At 43.2% G+C, this 21684-nt stretch overlaps 3 protein-coding genes across 3 annotated transcripts in view; 1 reads left to right on the top strand and 2 right to left on the bottom strand.

The window, feature by feature from the left end:
• The window catches only part of shank3a (SH3 and multiple ankyrin repeat domains 3a), a 135576-nt gene extending 123285 nt beyond the window's left edge, over window positions 1-12291 (top strand). Inside the window, 4 exon segments of the mRNA XM_084016673.1 lie at window positions 16-2099; window positions 7243-7404; window positions 7406-7431; window positions 7434-12291. Of these exon segments, the coding sequence (XP_083872799.1) occupies window positions 16-2099; window positions 7243-7404; window positions 7406-7431; window positions 7434-7810 (2649 nt within the window). The 3' untranslated portion in view covers window positions 7811-12291.
• A 292-nt stretch (window positions 12292-12583) lies between these two features.
• Window positions 12584-15588, bottom strand: rabl2 (RAB, member of RAS oncogene family-like 2). Its single transcript, XM_084017254.1, has 8 exons — window positions 14953-15588; window positions 14816-14845; window positions 14635-14714; window positions 14465-14544; window positions 14009-14120; window positions 13722-13819; window positions 13421-13504; window positions 12584-13262 (listed from the first exon to the last, which is right to left on the bottom strand). The coding sequence occupies exons 1-8, from the start codon at window positions 15057-15059 to the stop codon at window positions 13182-13184; spliced, it is 672 nt and encodes a 223-aa protein (XP_083873380.1). The 5' UTR covers window positions 15060-15588; the 3' UTR covers window positions 12584-13181.
• Window positions 15589-16554: 966 nt separating this feature from the next.
• On the bottom strand, window positions 16555-21105 carry LOC311018116 (MOB kinase activator 2). The gene is made up of 5 exons (XM_084016911.1): window positions 20791-21105; window positions 18938-19077; window positions 18703-18799; window positions 17513-17637; window positions 16555-17426 (listed from the first exon to the last, which is right to left on the bottom strand). The coding sequence occupies exons 1-5, from the start codon at window positions 20871-20873 to the stop codon at window positions 17182-17184; spliced, it is 690 nt and encodes a 229-aa protein (XP_083873037.1). The 5' UTR covers window positions 20874-21105; the 3' UTR covers window positions 16555-17181.
• Window positions 21106-21684: the final 579 nt, after the last annotated feature.

The raw sequence follows: 21684 nt of genomic DNA, 5'->3' as shown, positions 1-21684 counted from the left end.
TTTTTTTTACTGCAGGTGGAAGATGCACAAGAAAAAGCTAGTCTGGCCTTAGCTTCTGCCCACTCCCGAGAGAGCTCACCCTCAGGACGACACCCATATGCCCATGGACACACACACACCAGCCGTGCAGACTTCTACCAGCAGCAGCTGATGGCTGAGCGTATGCGTGCCCAGGGCGAGATGATGTTTCAGGGTAAGGGCCCCTTCGCCGCTGCCATAGCTGGAGCGGTGAAAGATCGTGAACGTCGCCTTGAAGAACGGAGGAAATCCACTGTCTTCCTTTCTGTTGGGACCATGGAGGGGGCGTCTACCACCAGCTCTGACTCCCCCTCTCTGACACAGTCTCACTCTATTGATGAACGGATGCTCACCCGAGAGCTGGGACAGCTGCCTCCTCCTGCCTTGGCCCTGAGCCCCTCACCTAGTGGGACCACCTTTATCCATCCGCTCACAGGAAAGCCGCTGGACCCCAGCTCTCCACTGGCTCTTGCGCTGGCCGCAAGGGAAAGAGCACTGACCTCCCAGAGCCAGTCCCCAACTAGCAGCCCAGAGCCTAGGACTAAACAGGAGCGGGCAATATTCACTGACCCTCTGACCAAAGAGTCTCCACATAGGGAAGGGGCACCCGCAACTCCCCCTTTTTCGCCTAAAAGCGCCAAGGCAGCGGGGTACGGAGTTGGACCCTCCCTGACATCTATATTAGTTTCCCAGTCCACAAAACCACAGTGGGCCACATCACCATCCCCTGTATCATTCCGGCAGGAGATGGAGGCCAGAGTAGAGGAGAGGAAGGAGGAGAAGAGGCTAGAGGATAAAAAAAGTATGTTGATTAGTATTATGGATACATCACAGCAGAAAACCGCAGGGCTTATCATGGTCCATGCTACCAGTAACGGCCAGGCTGTCGGGGTGGCCTCAGACCTAGAGCAGAAATCTGCCCCGACATCCACAGAGCCCAGCCATTCTCCAAGTCCACGGGCTAAATCTCCCAGTCCTACGGTCGCCCAACCCCAGGCCCAGCTTCAGGCCCAACCTCAAACTCAGCGTCCTGCCAGTCCAGCCCAAGAGAAGAGTCTGGCTCAGGGAAGCTCCGAGGAGGATGTGGATCCGTACACAGTGACCCTGCCCCCTGCAATGTTGTCCTCCAGTGATGAGGAAACTAGAGAGGACCTCCGTAAGATTGGAGTTGTTCCACCACCAGATGAGTTTGCTAACGGATTGCTGGCACAGGCACAGGGGATGCCAGTGTCCCCAAACAGACTTGCACCCTCTCCTACCACCCCTACAACACCAACATCCCAAACTCCCTCAACCCCAACAACAACAACTGTGACCCCCACCCAACCGGCAGCTCTACCCAGTGCAGCAGTTGTCTCAGTCTCAGGGAAGCCCTCTGACCCTCTGGAGCCCCCACCGGTGGGCGAGTCTGGCTCTGCGGCTGACTCAGGCGTGGAGGAGGCTGACACACGCAGCTCCAGCGACAGAGAGCGAGACCACCATCTCGAGACCACCAGCACCGTCTCCACGGTCTCCAGTATGTCCACATTGTCCTCAGAATGCGGCGAGCCTGCCGACACACACACCACGCACACCTCCTATGCCGACGGGCAGACTTTTGTGCTCGACAAGCCGCCAGTGCCTCCTAAGCCCCGACTCAAGTCCCAGATAGGAGGCAGTAAAGGCCCTGTCACCTTCAGGGACCCTCTGCTGAAGCAGAGCTCTGACAGCGAGCTGCTATCACAACAACAGGCTGCTGCTCTGGCTGCTGCAGCTGGAGGAGCTGGGCTGCCCTCAGGTGGTTCAGCCTCAGTGACTGGACTAGCCCCCACCAAGCCGCGCTACCTCTTCCAGCGGAGGTCCAAGCTGTGGGGGGACCCGGTGGAGCCTCGTGGACCAGGGATTGGGCTAGGTATCGGGAGTTTGGGCAATCTTGGTGGGCTGGGACTGGGACTGGGTGTAGATGAGGGTGCAAAACCGTCTGTTATGGGCGAGCTCAGTTCACGACTACAGCAGCTAAATAAAGACACTAGGTCACTGGGAGAGGAGCCGATGGGAGCATCACTTGACCCGGGGAGGAAGTCACCTGTGTCAGGTGCCAGGTAAGAAAAAAGCTACTGAATTGTACTGCAAAAATGATTTCAAGTTTCATTTATATCTTTTCACGTAGATGGTGGAAGAGACAGAGAAAGTTATCTGAAGCAATGCCAGTGCCCTGCGTTCATAACATTTGAAATTAATCAAAATGTCATACTCAGACACTGAGTTTAATGCTTTTCTCTTGTATACCAACATTTGATATTTATGTTAATATAAATCACCACAGTCAATAATCGTGATTTGCCCACTGGAAGAAATATAGGCTTTCATTTATTATTTAAAATTAAACACATTACATAGATGATTTTTGTATTAAATCTAATAGCTATGCCCTGGAAGGAGGGTCAAAGATAGCTGCTTTTAGCTTTATTATGTGCATGATTTGGTTTTACTTACATTTTAAAACATGCAAATGAATCCCTAGTTAAGCCAGTCCACTGCAATGGTAAACAGTAATGAGATGAGAGGTCACCACCACTGCTGGCATTGCATTGTTAATATGCTGTACCTTTCTATGGGTCATACAGTGTGTTTGCAGCATCCGTAAGTAAAAAGTATATGAGGCATAGAGAAGAGGCAAAGAGGGACTTGGTTCTCACACAGCGACAGGGTTATCTGAAGCACAGTGCTACTTTGTCTATTATCTGTGGGTTTCTTGTTTTCACACCATACCTGAAGATACAATGAAGTCCTTTATATTTCTGCAGATATGACGACACCGGAGAGAGTAAACCTTAAGGTTATAGCCCCTAGGGTAAACTTAAGCTTTTTTTTATATAATTTTCCTAACAAGCCTATCAACTAATCCCTTTTATACATTTTGTTTTTAATGTATTTTCTTTTTAATGGTATATGTTACCTTGTTTGCATCACCTGATTTATTTAATTGCAGAATCTTTCAGACTAAAATATATATTTTTATAAAAGAATATAAAATATTTGGTTAGAAGACTGTGTTTTCAAGACAAGTCATTGGTATTAGAGGTTTACAGTAGAACTTCAAGTGATGCCTCTGGACTCAGGTCTAAATTGTTCCTTGTTTCCATAGTTACAGCACTACTCTTTGGCCTCCTGTTAAGTGATCTGGGTTGTTAAGTACATACAGTAGTCAGTACTAGTCAAAGGATGTGTGTGTGTGTGTGTGTGTGTGTGTGTGTGTGTGTGTGTGTGTGTGTGTGTGTGTGTGTGTGTGTGTGTGTGTGTGTGTGTGTGTGTGTGTGTGTGTGTGTGTGTGTGTGTGTGTGTGTAGTAGTAGTAGTAGTAGTAGTAGTAGTAGTAGTAGATATAGATGATCTGTTGGTGCAAACAAGGTAACAGGGCTTGGAGGCATGCACTTCCTGAAAACCTCTCCTCATCTCACACACACTCTGTTGGGTTTAACCTTTGACCCTGTTAGTAACTACCCTACCAGCTTTTCCCAGTCCGTGTTCAAATAATGCACCAGATACATCCTTATATCCGTCTTTGCAGCCATCACTGATATTAAAAGAACAGAAACTTTTTCTCATCATCACACCCCTTCCTACAGTAACATCAGTGATATTAAAGATATAGAAGATTTAAGGATGTATTTTCAAGTATTTGAACATGACTGAACTATAATGGTGTGTCATGTTAAAACCATCCCCTCGTGATCTTGGCATTAACAGACATGTTAACGATGCCCGATCTTGTCAAAAAAGTTCTGAGGTGCCACAGGGCGTAGCTGTCAAATATATGTCTTCTCCTTTACTCTACTCAGGATTTGGCCTGGTCGTGTTTTTTATGATTTGGCAGGTTGGAAGAATAAGTGCTGTCACTTCCTGGTTGTCCATTGTAGTTTTCCCTGCCATGAAATTGACACTAATTGCTGTTAATTTGAATGTGCTGTTCAGGGCAGTCCTTCATTCACTCAGTTACGTATCAAAGAATGTAGCTTTCGACGAACACTGTTTGTAGGCACTCTTGACATGCAGTTGTTTTTAGCCTTGCTACTATCATTTCTTCTTCTCTTGTCCTCATTTCTGTTCATATGAATGAGGAGCATAAAAAATGTTGCTTTCATGTTCCCGTATATGTCACTGTTGATTAAGAGGAGCTAAAAGATATGAACATAGTGAGATTCACAAGATGCATAGACTCTTTCATCATATTAACATCGGCAGGAGGAGCTGACCAACTCAACACAACTGAAACCGCAGCGCTTCACATTTTTGTGTTTCCATCCAGCTGTCAACTAGAATTATATTATGTTTCAATAATTGATCATAGGGCTTCTAGTTACTGGCTTTTCATGCTGACTAACGTCGGCACTTGGCAGAATTTTCTAACCATAACTCGTTGTAGTTTGGTTTTCTGCTGCTACTTGTTGTTGTTGCTTCTCTTCGATGCAGAATTTACCTCCAGCACCTCCATCAATGTAGCAACGTCATGTATATGGACCATCATTAAAAAAAACGAAATGAAAACAAATGAGTAAGCATATTCTGTATTGTAAAAACATCACAAGCAGTCCTGTAAGTATTGTGCTATTATTAAGTTCTAAAATAGTTTCTGTTGAAAAGCGTTGTCCCTTTGCTATGCCTGAAGTATCGCAAACTCAATAAAAAGTCACCATGTGACACTGAGCCAACTTCAGCCGTCAATTATTGGTCCACACTTCAGCAACATTGTGATACCTGGATGGAACAGGTGACCATGATGTCAAACACAACACATCATCCAATTCAACCCAAATCCATCCCAGACACTTGATTGTCCTCGGCTGTGACAAAAATGATCATGCACACCATTATCTCTCTCTCTCTCTCTCTCTCTCTCTCTCTCTCTCTCTCTCTCTCTCCTATAGTATTTCACATATGGCGTAGGCATCCCAGCACCCTTAACTGCAGTGTTAGTCCGTCACTCACCCCGTCCACCGTGTGCCCCATTTAAACCCCTTCAAAAACCACACATTGCGCTGTATTTTTGTCTCTTTGTCTCTCTAGTGTACACCTCGCTCACATGCTGTGTATCATAGCTTTGGGTGATTTAGAAACCTGTGGTTCTCATTTTATTTCATTTGTGCTCTTTGGTTTTTCTGTTCTTCTCTGTTTATGTAATTTGCATAACTTTGTTTTGTTTTTCAGTGATTGTGTTGAGGATAGCCATGGTCCCTGACTGTCTTGCTTATTGGACACTGTAGGTTTCTTAAACCACACTAAAACAGAATATATTTAGATAATATATAATATAGGCTGTTTATTTGCAATTTTTATGTTTTGATTAGAAAACGTTGACACATCCCTTATATACAACACATACAAATGTGTAAATAACTACTAACTATGCACGATTTCTATGTGGTAACCAACAATAACAACAGTCCTTTTATTACATCATTTCTGAATAAATACGAAAGCAACCACAAAAAGTCAAGGGACATGTGCCCACCTTTTTGTTTATTTGTTTGTTTGTTTTTCTTTTGTTTGTGCAGTGTTTGATATGTGATTAGTGTGCTCATTTCTCTCTCATGTAGCCCACTGGTCAGACCTTCCGTTGCCGAAGCCTACTCTGCTGTCTGTGTCATGCTTATACATCGACAACACCACCATATGCACATACACATGATTACAAGTACTCACAGCAACACTCATACAGTCGCACGCACACGCCTCAACATGCACACGCCTCAACATGCACACAAAGCGTGTCAAAGACAGCAGAGCTGGCCGACGCGGACTATAAGTCTGGTTGGCAGGCTGCGTCTCATGGAGTGATGCTAACATTCTCTCCCATTGCTCTCTCTCTCTCTGCTCACCTTGCATGCTCCGCCCTGCTGCTCTGATCTGATTGGTCTAGAACTGACTGTGCGCCCAGGAGGGCAGGACGACTGTGTAAGTGCGCATGGAGCTCATCTCATATCCGTCGGCTCCCTGTAGTCTGATCATTTTTCCAGCCATGTGCGCTGCCTAGCGTCCTCTGTTCCATTACACTCACATCAAAGTTTCCAAACACATGTAGTAGAAGGAGTACATGTGCCACACCTGTGCATAAGCCTCTCACTAACATGCATGCATAAAACAGACACCAGTGCACCAAATCTTACCACATTTAGGCCTCTCCTTTCTGCTTCTCCCTGCTTGCACTAGGCCAGACGTAACATTCATGTTAAACCTGCTCTCTAATCCATCCCGCTTCTACTTTCGGGCCATCTTTTCTTCCATTAGACCAGTAGTATTAATCAGTCACACATTTATGCTACTATCTTTGTTCAACGATGTCAGGTGTAAAATGTAAATAAACCAGCATTTGTTGTAGTTGTGGAAGATGAAGGGTTAACTGTTTTTGCAGAGATTCTTACTGGTTAAGAATTATTGCCAGATTGTGTTAGTAAAATGATTCGTGTTGCTTCAAGCTGCAGATGGTGAGATTAGGTTAGTTGGTCGCTGAGATTCACGCTCGCTTGGCTGAAGTAATAGCTGCTTTTCAGAATAAATTATTATTTGTTTTATTAAATTAAGCTAAGCTTTAGAACTTTATGTACTTTCAAATGGCCTATCTAAATGTGTGTGTGTGTGTGTGTGTGTGTGTGTGTGTGTGTGTGTGTGTGTGTGTGTGTGTGTGTGTGTGTGTGTGTGTGTGTGTGTGTGTGTGCTTTCAGTGCTCTCAGGTTAGTGTTATCTATGTCTCAGTTTGATACTGTAATCCTAAGCCTTTTGCTATTTGTGAGTAACAGTGATCATTCCATTGTATTTCCTTTATAACAGGAAATAGCTTTTTGATTGAATCATCATTGAAAAACACACTAACTGTCAGATGGATTGGGTGAAATAATGCACTCTTATCCTCCAAAAAATCCACATATTCCCTCATATAGTTCATATTTTACTTGAAATAGTGATGTCCTACGTGGCGTATTAATGATTGAGCATCAAATATATTTTAATCCAAAACTGCAAACCCATGAGTGCAGCTTGCTGCTTTGATGTTGCTGTGGTGTGAGACTAGCTTGGTCTGTCTAACAGTCATTAACCAAAAGCCTACACTAATTGAAACTAGAGAACAACTTACAGCGGTTAATACATTTAAGCTTGGTCTCATTTTCGTCTGCTTTATTTTCACTTTGTTCCCCTTCATCTCCTCTGTTAACATTGCTGAAACCTTCTCTCTGCCTGTCTCCACCAGACTTTTCAGCAGCCTAGGCGAGCTCCACACCATTTCTCAGAGAAGTTATGGCACCACATACACCATCCGCCCTGGCAGCCGTTACCCCGTCACCCGACGCACCCAAAGCCCAGGTTCAGGCTCTCCTGATCGGGACCCTCTGGGACGATTCTCAAGCTTCGGCCTACCGACCTCACCGACTACACCGCCACAAACCATCCTCAAATCCTCGAGCCTCAGCCTACCCCAAGAGCCCAAAGAGGTCCGCTTTGTAATGAGGAGCTCCAGCGCACGTTCCCGCTCTCGCTCCCCGTCCCCGTCACCTTCCCACTCCCCCGCGCTGGGGTCACCACTTTTAGCCCTCAGGCCCTTCCACCAGAAACCTCTCCACCTCTGGAATAAGTACGACGTCGGCGACTGGCTGGAGAGCATAAACCTGGGGGAGCACAGAGCGGGCTTTCAGGAACATGAGATCGAAGGCTCTCACCTCCCAGCTCTGACCAAGGATGACTTTGCGGAGCTGGGAGTGACGCGAGTCGGACACCGCATGAACATTGAGCGAGCGCTGAAAATGCTGCTAGAGAGCTGACCCCTGCCCTGAGACACAGCAACAGGCGGAGCGAGAGGCGAAGACGGAACGGGGAAAGATACAGAGTTGATGAAAGAGAAAAAGATAGGGGCTGCTCCTCTTTTACTCTGGCTGCTTTTATGTTCTGCATCACAAAATGTTTACCCGTGTACCTTAGCGACACTTTTATGTTCCTGCTCTGCATTTATACCCCGCACTTGGCACTGCACTGAAGAGGAGGAGTCAACACATCTGCCCTCCTCTACTCCACCCTTGGTGTCTGCGCACCTCCTTGCCTGCAACCAATTAGATCAGACCTCAAAATGGGCTCCGAGGAGAATCGCATGGGCTCCGGTTAAAACATTTGATTTGTGTAAGCTTCAGTTGTTTCCGCAGTAACACCCACACTTTCTCTCTCTCTCTCTCTCACTATTCCCTCCTCTACCTCTATCCCTCCATCTATTAGGCCTCTGAAAGCCTTTTTCCGGTTTGAGTAAAGGAGGAGGAGGAGGAGGAGGAATTTCCAAACAGAAAGCTCAGTTGCCTTTCAAAATATTTATACAGAGATCAACAACGATGAACACAGGACTATGGACATAGTGCTGACACAGCTCTGAGAATGTGTGTCTTCTCTATACCTGCTGTTGTTTTTAAACCTAAGACTTTCGAGCCCAGAGGTGGAGCTCCACCAAGTAAACCACGGGAGAAACCCTCTCCGCCTTGGTACCCAGACTGTGCTATCTATTATATTTGGAGAATGTTTAACCAACACTCGTGGCTTTTTTCATAATCAATTTTTTTGGTTTTCCAAAGGGAATATTATATATAGGTATTATATAATATGATATACATGTATCTAAATATAGCTTTCAGAAGAAAAGACAATGTTGCAAAGAGGAAATGTAATAAATTAATCTGCGCCTGTTTTTGGTTTTTAGTATAGAAGGCAGAGAGAAATCTTTAAATTTATTCCACCAATAGTTTACTCATTTTTACCAATTATATACATATATATATATATATATAAATATATATTTGAAATTGAAAAAAAAGTATATAGATATAGATATGGAAATGATTTTTTTTTTTTTTTTTTTGTCATAGGTATACAACTTTTCTTATGGTCACCCTTTCTTGAACCGTAGCATGACAAGTTGCATCATGTCTTGGACAGAGAGTTTGATGTTTGTTTTTATTTTCCTATGGTCTTCCTTCATACTAAAGGGCATCCCGTAATGTGAGGCTGAGACCCCAGTTGACCCCCATCCCTACAGCTGCAGCTACAGGTGCCTTCTTTATCCGCAACAACGCACAGTAATCAGTAGCACCTAATGAGACAGCTGATTGGTCAAAGCTCTGCAACTTTTGCCTGTTTATCACTCAGTTTGGGGCATTAGCATGGATAGGTTATTGGCTGTTTTATTACTGTCCATGTAAATGCTTGTTAAAGCTAGTTAAAATCTCATCCCTGTGACCCATGATGATGTGGCAGATAGCAGACATCTTCCAGATTTCAGTTTTATAGAGGAAACATTAGTGTAATCAACGGAAATGTGTCATAAACAGGCTTAAATGAGCTCGACATGACGGCTGTGCCCTTCTGATATGCCACGGCAGAGAGTGTGTCTGTAGTTGATCAGGCTGTGGGGATGGGAACACCACTGGAAGGTCTTAAAGGAAATTCAGTGTTTTACAACCTGGCACAAATCGCTGCTTCCCTCTATCTCTACGATTTACTTGGTGGGTAAAAATATTATCATAAACGGTGGCAGCCGAAACTCTAAAACATAAGATCCAGGTTGTAAAGAAAAACAAAACTGAATGTTCCTTAAACGATACAAAATCTACAATTATACTCATGAGTAGCTTCTGCTGGCAGTGAGAAACAGTGAGTTTTATTCACGCAACAAAAAAGCATTTTATCCATAGCTTTTCTCTAACAGACGGCCAAGTAATCTCTAATTACCACTAAAAACCTCCGTTCATCAGCAGCATCCAGTCAGTACGCCAAGGCAATGGCGAGAAGTTGTTTGCATTTTTTCTCTCTTTTCTTTTATGCTAGCAGTTTGTAAAAAAAAAAAAAACGGGTGGTGAAAATATAACGTTGTATCTGGGTTGTAGGAATAGCACTCACTGCCTCACTGTGACCTCACTGATTACTTTACTTCTGACTCCAGTGTTACAGTATGTCCTCAGACTCATATGGACTTTTTTGTGTTTATTGTTCTTTTTTTTTCCTTTCTTCGTTGATTCGTTACCCTCGGACACTGTGGGTAGATTTTGTAGCGTGTGGAACATGATACTTAAATCTTTTCACTCATTTGAATTTTAGAGTGACAGAAAAAAAAAGACAGAAAAAATGAACATCCTGTCCGTTCTAAACATACTTACACTTGTAAAAATGAACAAAATACAATTTTTTTTAAAATCACAAGCAATGTATATATGATAGATTTCATATAAATTTTTGAAAAACAAAAAGTATATAGATCTATATATGAATGTTTGGCATATATGCATAGTTAACCACCTGTGGAAAAGGTGAGAAGATTTTATTCTTTCTATGAACTCTTGAACTTTTGAACTCTGAACTATGAACTAGGGGAAGATTTGCACAAAACAAGGTGACAAGGTGCTAACATAAAAGCCACCCATCGGCCAAGCGCATGCGTGCATCTGGATTCCCCGAATCTCTCTGTGTGGTTTTCCTCTTCACCATGTGTGTATGACTGTGTGTGTGTGTGTGTGTGTGTGTGTGTGTGTGTGTGCGTGTGCGCGTTCACAAATGTTTGTTTCCATTTTTGCGTGTATTTGAGAGCCAGAGAGACAATGAGGATGCACGTGACAGTGAGAGAGTGTATGGTTGATGTTAGGATTTAAATCTTTGGAGCTAGTCCACTATAGCCTTACCGTATTACCATCAGAGATTCCCGGCAGTGGCTGTGTCAGACACAACACACACACACACACACAATATATAAACACTCAAAAATGCACACACACATTCACCCTCTATGGATTGAACATCATTGTTCTGCATTCTTGTTTTGTACCGAGTGAAGTCGAAAAGTGGACTGCTCTGCCTGAACGGAGACAGAGGAATCCCACAGGGTATATTAAAGAGACCATTGTCACCGTTTATATTGCAGGACAACTACAACTCACGTTGCAACTGTGTAGGTACGGCTGACACAGTCGCACTGTTTTGTTCACCCACTCCCAGATGATATTTGCCCCTCCTTCCCCTCCACTCTGTCTGGCAGCGCTCCTTTTTCCTTTTTCAGACCTTCAGTTTCTGAGTTTTGGATATGCTATATGACGTGATCCAGTGAGGAACAAACAACACAAAGGAAAATGTGCCAAAAAATAACTTAACTCTTAACTGTATATTTGTCTTTGCTTTAGGACTATCTTAGTTACAGCATTCTTGAGCTGTTGAGACTCAATAATATGGTGCCATCTCCTGGAAATCTTGAGAACTACAGACATTTGCTAGATCCTTCTGTATTTCCTACAGGTGGAATACAGTCACTGTTATTATTTTGTAAAGAAGCAGGCTTTTGTTTATACTAATATACATCGACACGCACACACATACATATATACACATACACACACACATACATATGATGCAATAGCCTGTGTATATCTACCTGTGAGCTTTGCATTAACATTTCTATTTAAATTTTGAGACAAAGTATCACATTTGCTTGATTTTACTGTGATGAAGGTTATTATCCAGCTTGGCTTACTGTTCCCATAAACACTTTAAGAGGTGGATGTGTACAGTCTGGACTCACAGGCTGGCCTGGTTGGAAGAAAACAATGCTGTAGTGAATACCTAGTCGGACGGCTGTGTAAGTTTACCACAAATACAGATGCAAAATGCAGCGTGTAACAGATTTACACATCATTAGGTCAAATAAGTTCAGTGAAGGGTTTTCTTTGTCTTATTTTCTAATGAACAAAGCACAATCTAAATAGTGTAGGGGGAGCAGTATAACCTTTTTAAAAACCCACTGCGGTTCGGTCACCCACTGGAACCAGTGATCTTATCATCAAAGATTTTTTTTTTTTTTTCTTTCATTGTTGGTTTTCTCCTTGTTTGCACTGTGAAGTTTAGAATGGTGGATGTATCACTGCAACAACTCAGCCTTGTCTCACAGGTGAACTTCCCCTCCTCAGCATCCGATGAACAAATCATCGACGGCTTTTAATCCAGAGACTTCTGGACGCTTAAAGCATTAGAACCCCCCCTTCCCCCCTCCATTACCAAACATCTAAGCCCTAGTGGAAGAAAAAACACATTATCCAGAAGCTACCTAGTATTCCTCACGCAAACAGAGCAAGGGTGAACGTGAAAGTTGAGGCAAGATCTGAGATGTTGCCCAGGATATCTCCACCACAGAGATATATGTTTGTTATATTATGTAATAAATTTATAATTAAAACATGAACTGCATCAAAGTCTTGATCCTGGTAAATTCAGTGTGTTGGTAGTAAAACGATATTCCAGAGTTATTTATTTTGAGTAAATGCCATGATAGAAATAAATTAAATGGCGTGTTTTAAATTGAGCCTGACCTTCTGAAATAAAAAAACAGTTTAATATTCTTTATGGCGACATTCCTGCTAATATACTTCAAATCCATTATGAGGGACACAGCCGGCTGAGCATTTCACAAGGCTGAAAAACCCTCACGAGTTTAAAATAGCTGATGTCTTCACATGTATGACTGGTAGTTTATAATGTGCTGAAGTTGACTACTCACTGCTCCTGTGTTTACTGCTGGATCACAGCGAGCCGGGAAAAAGACACAATAACAATTTGGTTGCACGGCACATTAAGTTTTCATTTAAATGTTGCTGAAAACCGACTTTACATCATAACATTAATGCAACAGAAGCAGCCAACAGACTCCCTGCTGGCTCTGCACACAACACTAAACACAAACGTTGGGAACAGCAGCAAGTACAGTCGATAATCACACGGTCTCTTTGATCTGTGCGAGTTCGTTTTCAATGCTTCACATTCTTCTTACAAAGTAAAACACATTCAGTCTCATCGTATGAGTTTCTACTATATTTATAGTAGATATTGATCGATAAAGTATGACTGACGAGTCTAAAAACCCAGCTAAATAAACTTGGTACGACACAACTCCTAAATATTGAACCAGGTTTACTTCCCTGCAAGAGTCACTGGACAGAAGGAGGGCAGCGACTGAAAACCTGACTAAAGGACTGACTGGCAGCCTTCAGTGGTGGAGTTACAAACCAATGGTGTAAAAGCAGACCACCTAAGTTACATTGGAACAACTAGCATCAACCCCAGAGGGGGACAACTTCTCCATGAGACAACAAGAGGGTTCGGACGATCTGTAAACATCTGTCAGGCCGAGTCGGGACTCTCTGCTTTCAGCTGCTCTTCATCTGCTTCTGAATCATCTTCCTTCTTTTCCAGGTCAAAGTTCTGTAAGATAAGTGAGATGACAACTAACATCAGTACCAACAGCAACAAAGACAGTGAATAGGTTTGGAGTATGGTGTTTCTTCAAACATTTCATTCTAGACATCCTTTAGTTTCGGGTTGCATTAAACTACGCTTAGAAAATGAGCTTGTCAGTGTACCTCTAATTCTTGCATCACTTCATCCATGAAGTCGCTGGGGTTTTGTTTGTAGTCCATTGCTCTCTTGATCATCTCTCTGAACATCTGTTGTGAGAGTCACAGTCAAAACTATCAACATTCAAGTGCTCTGGGCTTTTGAAATAATACTGAATTGTAGGATGAATTAATTCATTATTTTTATTATCTTGTAGATTCATTCATACAGTAGTTAACGGTTAAACAACTAATGAGAGAAATGTCCAAAGAAATTAACTTGGTGGGTTAATGATATTAACTCCGTCGGAAAATAAGCCGCTCCAACCTTAACGACGTTCGTCCCATCAGCTGCCGATACAAAGTAGAATGGGAGTCCTTGCTTTTTCCCAAAGTTAAAGCTTCTCTGTGTGACCTTGAAATCAGCTGCAGATGTGGGGAAAAAAATGTATTTGTTGAGATAATTAGTCACAAGGGAAGAGGGCAGAGCTAACAGATAATGTGTGCAAACTAAACAAAAAAAAAGGTTTCGTTATCCCGAAGTAACATGAACATCTAAAACAATGGAAAGAGCAGAATATTCCTTGTGATCTACAGTGTCAGAGCCAGACTCACCATCAATTTTGTTGGCAACCACACAGCAGGGAATCTCTGGTCTGTACTCTCTCAGCTCCTTATACCAGCTGGCCAGATTCTTATATGTGATCTTCCTTTGAACATCAAAAACCTAGAAGAGGAAGAGGAAAGCTTTACAAAAGGAGTTCAGCCTTATTTGCTGACTGTGAGGAAGTGGAACCTCCACCAGTTTACTGATCTAAACTTTTTGACTTCACCATCTGTGTTTTAAAAACCCAAAACATAGCTTGCTTTTATGTGAGATAAACCTTTCAAGGCCAAAAGGAACAACTTTAATATACGCTTGAGAGGTGGCTCTTAACCAGAATGCATTGTGGTATTTCATAATTTTCTCTCAACAATACATGAAGGAAATTAAGTGTAAATAAAACCATATTTTTGGACACTTGTTGGCTAGATACTGATTCCTGTGTTGACACAGAGAATATGTTTTACCATGATGCATGCATGTGCTTGGTGGTAGTATGAGGGATGCATGCTCTGAAATCTCTCCTGGCCAGCGGTGTCCCAGAAATCTGCGAATCAAAAGCAATCTTAATTAAGCTTAACGGAAGATTTTTAAACGAGTAAATGCGTTTCCTGTGCTGACCCGGTATAATACGTACCGACAGCTACGGTCTTGTTCCCCACAGAGGCGGTGTGTTTGTACAGAGTCAAAGCGTACGTCGACAACTGCTGTGGACGGCTGCAGACAGAGTTATGGATCTTAACCTCTCAGGACAAAACGCTCAGCTTTGATGGAGGAACAATGTAAAATATAGACTTTCAAAAATGACAAAAGGATACTACTCGTCCATGAGGAACCTCTCCATCAGCCTACGAGAGAAAGAAATGGTTTAGAAACTACCAGACACCATGTTATCTACTCTAGAAAGTTACAAATATACCAAAACATAAAGTAGCTACGAGGAGCTAACACTCACTTGGATTTGCCGACGGCGCTGTCTCCCAGACAGATGATCTTCACCTGCTCGTCTGAGTCGTATTTCTTCTGATCCAGTTCAGGTATGCTGCCGACGTCGACAGCCATGTCCCTCTGTTTAAACTCGGCTCTACTAGCCGGTGCTCGGCTAACTGAATTGATAAATACCTGGAGAAAAAATAGGTCTAATCTCCTACAAGACAGCTAGCATCCGACGGCTAACCGACCGTGTTAGCTTCCCATCGGTTAGCTGAGGTTGTGTGGTTCGGCTTGACATCACTCATTTCACCGGTTTCTGTCCTCACATCAACACACCTGATGCTATCCGACGCTCATAGCTGACATTTGTCTTTGTGAAGCCTCCTGTGGGTAAACGTTACTGTGATGCAGCCCAACCACGGGACGGTTGCTAGTTAACAGCCGACTAGCGTTGCTAACTGTTAGCGTCTGTTAGCGTCTGTTAACCAACGTGTCCAAATGTCGCGGTCTGTCCTGCGTACATCCCGCTGTCTATCCCTAACAACGGCCCGCTGGTTCCCAATACTCGTCCAGGTATTCCGATATGAAAAGTTTGGCTGTGTTAAGACGCCTCCAACCTTTTTCGTTTCTACGCAACGGGGACGCCTGTAGGACCCCTTCGTCGTGGTTCCTGCTGTCCTTTCACGTGCCTGTCGAGAATGCACTTTGCTTCATGTGGTTCGTTGTTTTCTTTATTAGTTGGAAGGAAATGTATTGAATGTCTAAGAATAACTATCGTGTTGTAAATAAACACGATAGTTGTAAATAAATAACCATCGTGTATGGTCAATTATTTTTATTTTTATTCAAGACACTAGGCCTATGACTTTTTGCAACATGATATGACTATTTGTATGACTTTCCATATAATATACTATTACTTTTTTATGACTTTTTTTCAACACGCTATTTTATGAATTTTCCCACTGTATTAGCTACTCAAGGACAGTTTTATGTTGTGTGGTTTGCTAAAATAGTTTGAGTTTGAACTTGTTCCTCTAATACCTGCACTACCCTGCAGTTTGCTTTTGTAAAGGATGCAGAAATAAAAGGAGGCAGTGAGCCTTGAACTTTCATTCTGAAGAATTACAGTGCAGTGTGTAAGTACTGTAGGAAGTGGGACATTTCCTTTTCTTTTGGCTTCACTCCAAGATTTAAAATTAAACGATGACAAAGGGATACAAGAAGTGCTGACTTTCCAACTTTAAGGGTATAGACGGTGTTAATAGGGTGAAGGGTGTAGCCCTTTGATACATAGTCCTGCCATTTTTAAATAGTTACCAAACCAGTCTGGATGAAGGCTGAAATCATGAGGAGCCAACAAGACACACATTTAACCTACAGACTGCATGTAGCTGACGGTGCAGGTTAAATGATACATGCTGGGTTCCTGTGCTGCCAGCAGGTGGTGCTGTTCTCCAACCAAAGACCAGACGACATGCTGATATCACAGCTCTATACAGGAGAGGAGATAGTTGCAGGATACTAAACCACATTTAGAGAAATGAGTGATACAATTAATAAAGTAACTTTTCCTCCAGTCCTTTTAAAGTCACTTAAATGTTATTTGATCACCTCTAGCTAATTAAGAAAGCATATAGTTTCTTTATTTTGTTTGCCATAAATGTTTAGTACAGAATCGTACACAGCCGAGATGCAGAGGCAGTTCCGAGTGCAGTCACAACAATGCATTCAAATGTGTATTAAGACATCAACCTTATGGGTTTTTGCAAAAATGATGATGGCAAATGTGGTTTATATTGTCTGTGAACTTTACGCTTCACACGTTTATTATTCCTGCGTTATGCCTATGCGGAAGACATGAATGGCCTTGAAGATCTTGACTGTAACAAAATCTAATAATGCACCAATGTGTTAAAATATACGAACATGCAACATTACAGTTTTACAACAATATTACAATAATTGATGGCATATATACAATAGGAGCAAGATACTCCTTTTCTGGTCTGATATACTGCTTTTTTTTCTTCAAAGCAGAACAAACTCATTCATTCTCCCAAATACTGTTCGTTAACATGACTATGTTATTAATAACAGTTTTGCAACTCCCATGCCTTTAAAAAGAAAATACATACTGCGAAGTAAGTTTGGCTTCAGGTGATGAGAGACGCTAAATAGCTTTGTAACAAGATATAAGAAGTATGTAAGTGTGTGATGAATATGTGAGTGTACAATATGAGTTTGCCCTTTAGGTCCAGCCTTGCTGTCCCAGAGCTGTGATGAGGTCCTGCAGCGGCTCGGTGTCCTCCGGCTCCAACAGGGCATGCTGCCGGCAGAAGAGCGTGAGGTGTGTGAAGAGTGTGTTGAGGTGTGGGTGCAGGCCCAGCGCCAGTGTCTCTCTGTAATGAGACCAGTAAATGTGAGCCAGAGTCCTGAAAAACAGTAAAAACACCTTCTGGACCAGAAAGACGAAGCCCGTTGGAAACACTGAACCTGAAAAGAGGGGAGAGATGACGGCGTTAGGAATGTGAGACGGGATGCAGAAAGAGTGCGACGTGTATGAATAACATGCCTTTTACCTGCTTTCGTGGGGAAAACATCTTCATCAGTCAGGAGCTCCTGAATGTATGACATGGCATAGTCAAAGTAAAGTGGAGCAGAGCACTTCAGCTTCCTGCCATGGTCATCAGTCCAAACATAAACCCTGACAACACACACATTAAGTAGACTCAGAATCAGCTTCGTCTGGCCAAGTATGCGCACACATACAAAGAATTTCACTGTTTTTTTTTGCATTTCTTACAATGTGCAAAGTGCTTTTTGTTCCTGGCACAAGAGATCTTTAAAGACATCCACTTCTGTTTGTGTAATTGTTTGGACTAGAGGATAATTAATGTCTGTTCATATGCAGTACTTCTGCTACAAAGCGTAACTATGAAAGACAGCGCAACTGGAGAAAAACAAAACAGAACACATTCTGAGGTTTTGTAATCTCAAACCTTTGTGTGAAACTTCTGCCATCATTCACCCGTTTATCATTGCACTCCTATAACAACAACACAGGTTTTAATAAGTAGCCCCGATGCAGCAGAGCCAGAGATATCGTCTTTTTTTTAATTTTTCTTCCTCGTCAAACCTGGCACCCACATTACCCACAATGCAACTCAAGCACCAACACTTCAATCTGAGATTCAGATGTGTTACAGTAGTAGCAACCAAAGATGAGGAGTGGGCAACACATGTCTAGTAACCTCTCTCTCTCTCTCCATCTGTATGCATCCATGTCCCATTAAAGCATGTTACTAACTTGACTTCTTCCCGTCGCCTGAAGCCTCATCATATTTCTATCTCCATTTCTGCTTTATTTTTATTATAGTAATGATTCTATTGTATCCTCTTTTTATTAGTAGTCATCATGTTCTACTGTTATTTCTGCCATTGCTGTTACTACTGCTATCACAGCTTCTCTTACATGTATAATTTCTGTTATGGATTGAGTTATTTTGTTGATTTTTCTGTACAAATTACATCTCCCATCCTTCCTCAGCTGCTGTCCCTGAGCTTTTTTCCCATTTTTACCCTGATAGAAGTTTATTTTTATTTTTTTATTTTTTTACAGTCTTTCCTTATCCTGGGACAGATGATGATATATGTTGTAAACATTTGTAATTTTGGGATGATCACTTCACTGTGGATATCTATATAATGTACCCACATGACAAGATGCTACTAGAACTTATAGTGTAAAATATGATGCTCAGTAACTCACGTGTTGTCTGGTCCACATGCAGTTGGGCAGGTGCTGGGGGTGCAGAACTCAGACAGTGCACTGGAGAACATATTTATATGCTTGAAAAATGCCACCGCTGAAAGAAATCAATAAGAAACCGATTACATCTTGTACACATTCCTATGTCTGTTTTTGAGTGTGTTGGGGAGGATAAGGAGCAGGAGAAAAGGGGTAAAACCTGTCTGAAATCTGCTGTTTAATGGGGTCTACTCACTGTTGCTGGCCAGCCACTCTGCCTTGTCGACACCAGGCGGCAGTGCCGTGAGGGCGAACATGTCTGTGTGTGTGATGTGCTGGCACACATACTGCTGCTGCAGATACGGACGCTCCTCCAGATTATTGTTATTAATTCCCCTTGGGGGGGGAAGATGGGACAGAGTTAATGGAGCAGAGACAGAAAGAGAAGGACAGAGAGGCAGAAAATATCGCTGTGTAAAACAATTGATAGGTCAGAGGATGAATTACTCCTGCTGCAGTCAGTAGATAACACACTTTACGCTCTCCGATGCTCTCCCATCAGTCTTGCCCAATGACGCTGGCACACACTCGCGCAAACACATACAAGCAGGGCTTTAACTGCAGAGCTAAAAGTCCAATAAACCAACAGTTAATTTAACGAAGGCAGTCGATTCAGAGCCAGAGAGTAATTACTGTAAATGAAGCTGGCTGCTGCAGTGGTCAGCGCTACAGAGCCCATTACTGGAAGGACCAGCATCGTGCACGATAATGTACGGAGCGGAGGGGCTGAGGCCCGCTGGCTTCCCAACACCAGGTCATATACTTTTACCTGCTTTATAACCAGTCACACAGGAAATTAATAATGCGTGTTTGTGAAGGTGTACTGGAAAGTCAAATTTGGTAGCATGATTTGACTTTATGCAAACAAGAGGGTGATGCAGGTCTGCTGTGATGGCCATGAGAGCTCTATTCTGGGTGCGTGTGTGTGTGTGTGTGTGTGTGTGTGTGTGCGTGCGTGCGTGCGTGTGTGGGGGGGTTCTCCTGTCATTTGATAGCTACAAGGCCTTTTTCTTTTTAAGAGGACCTCAGATTAAAGTTAATATTTCAAAGTGTAGTGGAATCTGGCAGCTGCCACACTCCGTGTCTGGATGTCTACACACAGCAGCTGAGAGTTTACTCAGTGTGACCTTGCCTGCTGCGATAAGAGAAACACAGCGCTCTCTATGGGGTGTCACTCCCCCTGTGTGTGTGTGTGTGTGTGTGTGTGTGTGTGTGTGTGTGTGTGTGTGTGTGTGTGTGTGTGTGTGTGTGTGTGTGTGTGGGCAGGAAGAATTAGTTTAATGGTCTAAACAGCAGGTCTTTGTCCAAACTAAAAGGTCAGACGAGGGGAAGAGAGGGAGGAATAGTGACAGAGAGGAATGTAAACATCAGCTGTACAAAAGGTACAGTATTGTAAAGCCCGACTTCTCTAATGTCCACAGGAACCTATTCTGTTAACATCCTGGTCTGTTCCAGCTTCATGGTATGAACTCAGTTGCCGCCTACCAGTTGTCAGCACACGAGCACGATGATCCCGGAGCTACTTGTAACGTTGTGTTTGTGTGTAAACACACTCCTCGGTGACCCTGCTCTCCTGCTCTCTGCCATCTGTTTACCTTCACCTCTGCCGTGACGGTGAAATAAATAATCCTCCTCAGCTAGCTCGGGAAAAAAAAGAGGAAGATTAATCCTAGAGCAAATATTTGCAATGAACTAACCGTGGTCTTCCTTCAAACTACTTCTCGACATGTGTTCCCGCTGTTCCGAGGAATCCACCTTCACTGATGCCATCGGACAAATATGTAACACACAGACACACGAATGTATCTGGAGGACATTCCTGAGTGAACCATGTGCGGTCAGCTTTCTAGGCGCGTTTCCTCTGCACTATCCGTTACTACAACAACATCTTGCTGTTCTGTATGTTTGTGTTCTTTCCAGAGAACATAAACGGTGACTTTTACGAAGATGGAACAGCAAAATGCAAAACTTATTCCCAGATAGGACCCTGAAACACGAGTGTTAGTTTAAAGCTGACGGAGAGTTAGGAGTTATAAAAACACAACTTACAGTTTCTCACTGCTGATGTCAGAAGGCTGAAGGGTCTTTCTGTCTGCCTTCGTAGCCGAGGGGTAACTATGACAACCCCCCATGGCGTAAAGCTAAGAGCAGAGCTGTTGGTCGGACCAGCCCCACTTTTCCATCCCAAACATGCTAACCCACACACTTCTACACACTGCAGGCAGCATATGGGAACGACCGCCGCCGCACAAACATCTCTCAGCTCGCAAACAAATCCATAAAAAGTAGTCCAGGAGTTGAGGATCGTCTCCCGTGTCTCTCCGTTGGCTCCAGTGATCCAGTGTCAGGGAGTATATGTGTCTCCTTTGTCTGGAGTCCCACACCCCACAGGCTCCTCCTCTCCCAGCTCCGAGCAGACAGGCAGGTTTCTCCACAACCCATTAAAGTACAAAAATACAACTCCGCCTTCTTCCCCTTTTCCACCCACTGCATGCATACATGCTCTCGTCTCCACATGTTTGCCCTCTCTACAGAGAGAGCAGGCAGGTGCAGATGGCAAACTAAAGTTGTTGGGCTTTTTTCCCTTCTGTGGAAATGGAAAGATATCGATGAGGAGGAATGAGGCGAGGAGTAGAAAAGAGAAGCCGGAGCAGCTGCAGGTGTGTTCAGTATCTGTACTCCCCTTTTAAACTCTAGAGGAAGTGAAGACGTGACGTATCCAAGGAAAGGAATGACAACACACACCCTCAGTGATATATAGGTAGGACACCGAGCGGACAAGTGAGATATGAGAAGTGAACGAACACAAAAGAAGGGTCTTTGGCTTCCCTCCTATTAGATTCACTGATTTCAGTTCACAGATCTACATGACAGGCAGGTTTGTGCTTGTTCTGCAGGAAATCGGTGTGGCTCACATGCATAGGAGACGTACAGGAAGGAGCG

The sequence above is a fragment of the Eutrigla gurnardus genome, assembly GCF_963514095.1.
Source record: "Eutrigla gurnardus genome assembly, chromosome: 9".
NCBI lineage: Eukaryota > Metazoa > Chordata > Actinopteri > Perciformes > Triglidae > Eutrigla > Eutrigla gurnardus.
Note: the sequence above shows the minus strand (reverse complement) of the source record. Positions and strands in the feature narration are given on the sequence as shown.

Bases quoted from the DNA above. Each gene is read 5' to 3' on its own strand.
- rabl2 (XM_084017254.1), bottom strand. From the start codon at position 15,059: ATGGCTGTCGACGTCGGCAGCATACCTGAACTGGATCAGAAGAAATAC. The intron at 14,121-14,464 runs GTAAAACATATT...TTCCTCTTCTAG, and splicing joins AAGCACATGCATGCATCATG to GTTTTTGATGTTCAAAGGAA. The intron at 13,505-13,721 runs GTTGGAGCGGCT...CTCTCACAACAG, and splicing joins ATGGGACGAACGTCGTTAAG to ATGTTCAGAGAGATGATCAA.
- LOC311018116 (XM_084016911.1), bottom strand. From the start codon at position 20,873: ATGGGGGGTTGTCATAGTTACCCCTCGGCTACGAAGGCAGACAGAAAG. The intron at 18,800-18,937 runs GTGAGTAGACCC...GATTTCTTTCAG, and splicing joins AGAGTGGCTGGCCAGCAACA to CGGTGGCATTTTTCAAGCAT. The intron at 17,427-17,512 runs GTAAAAGGCATG...CCCTCTTTTCAG, and splicing joins TGTTTTCCCCACGAAAGCAG to GTTCAGTGTTTCCAACGGGC.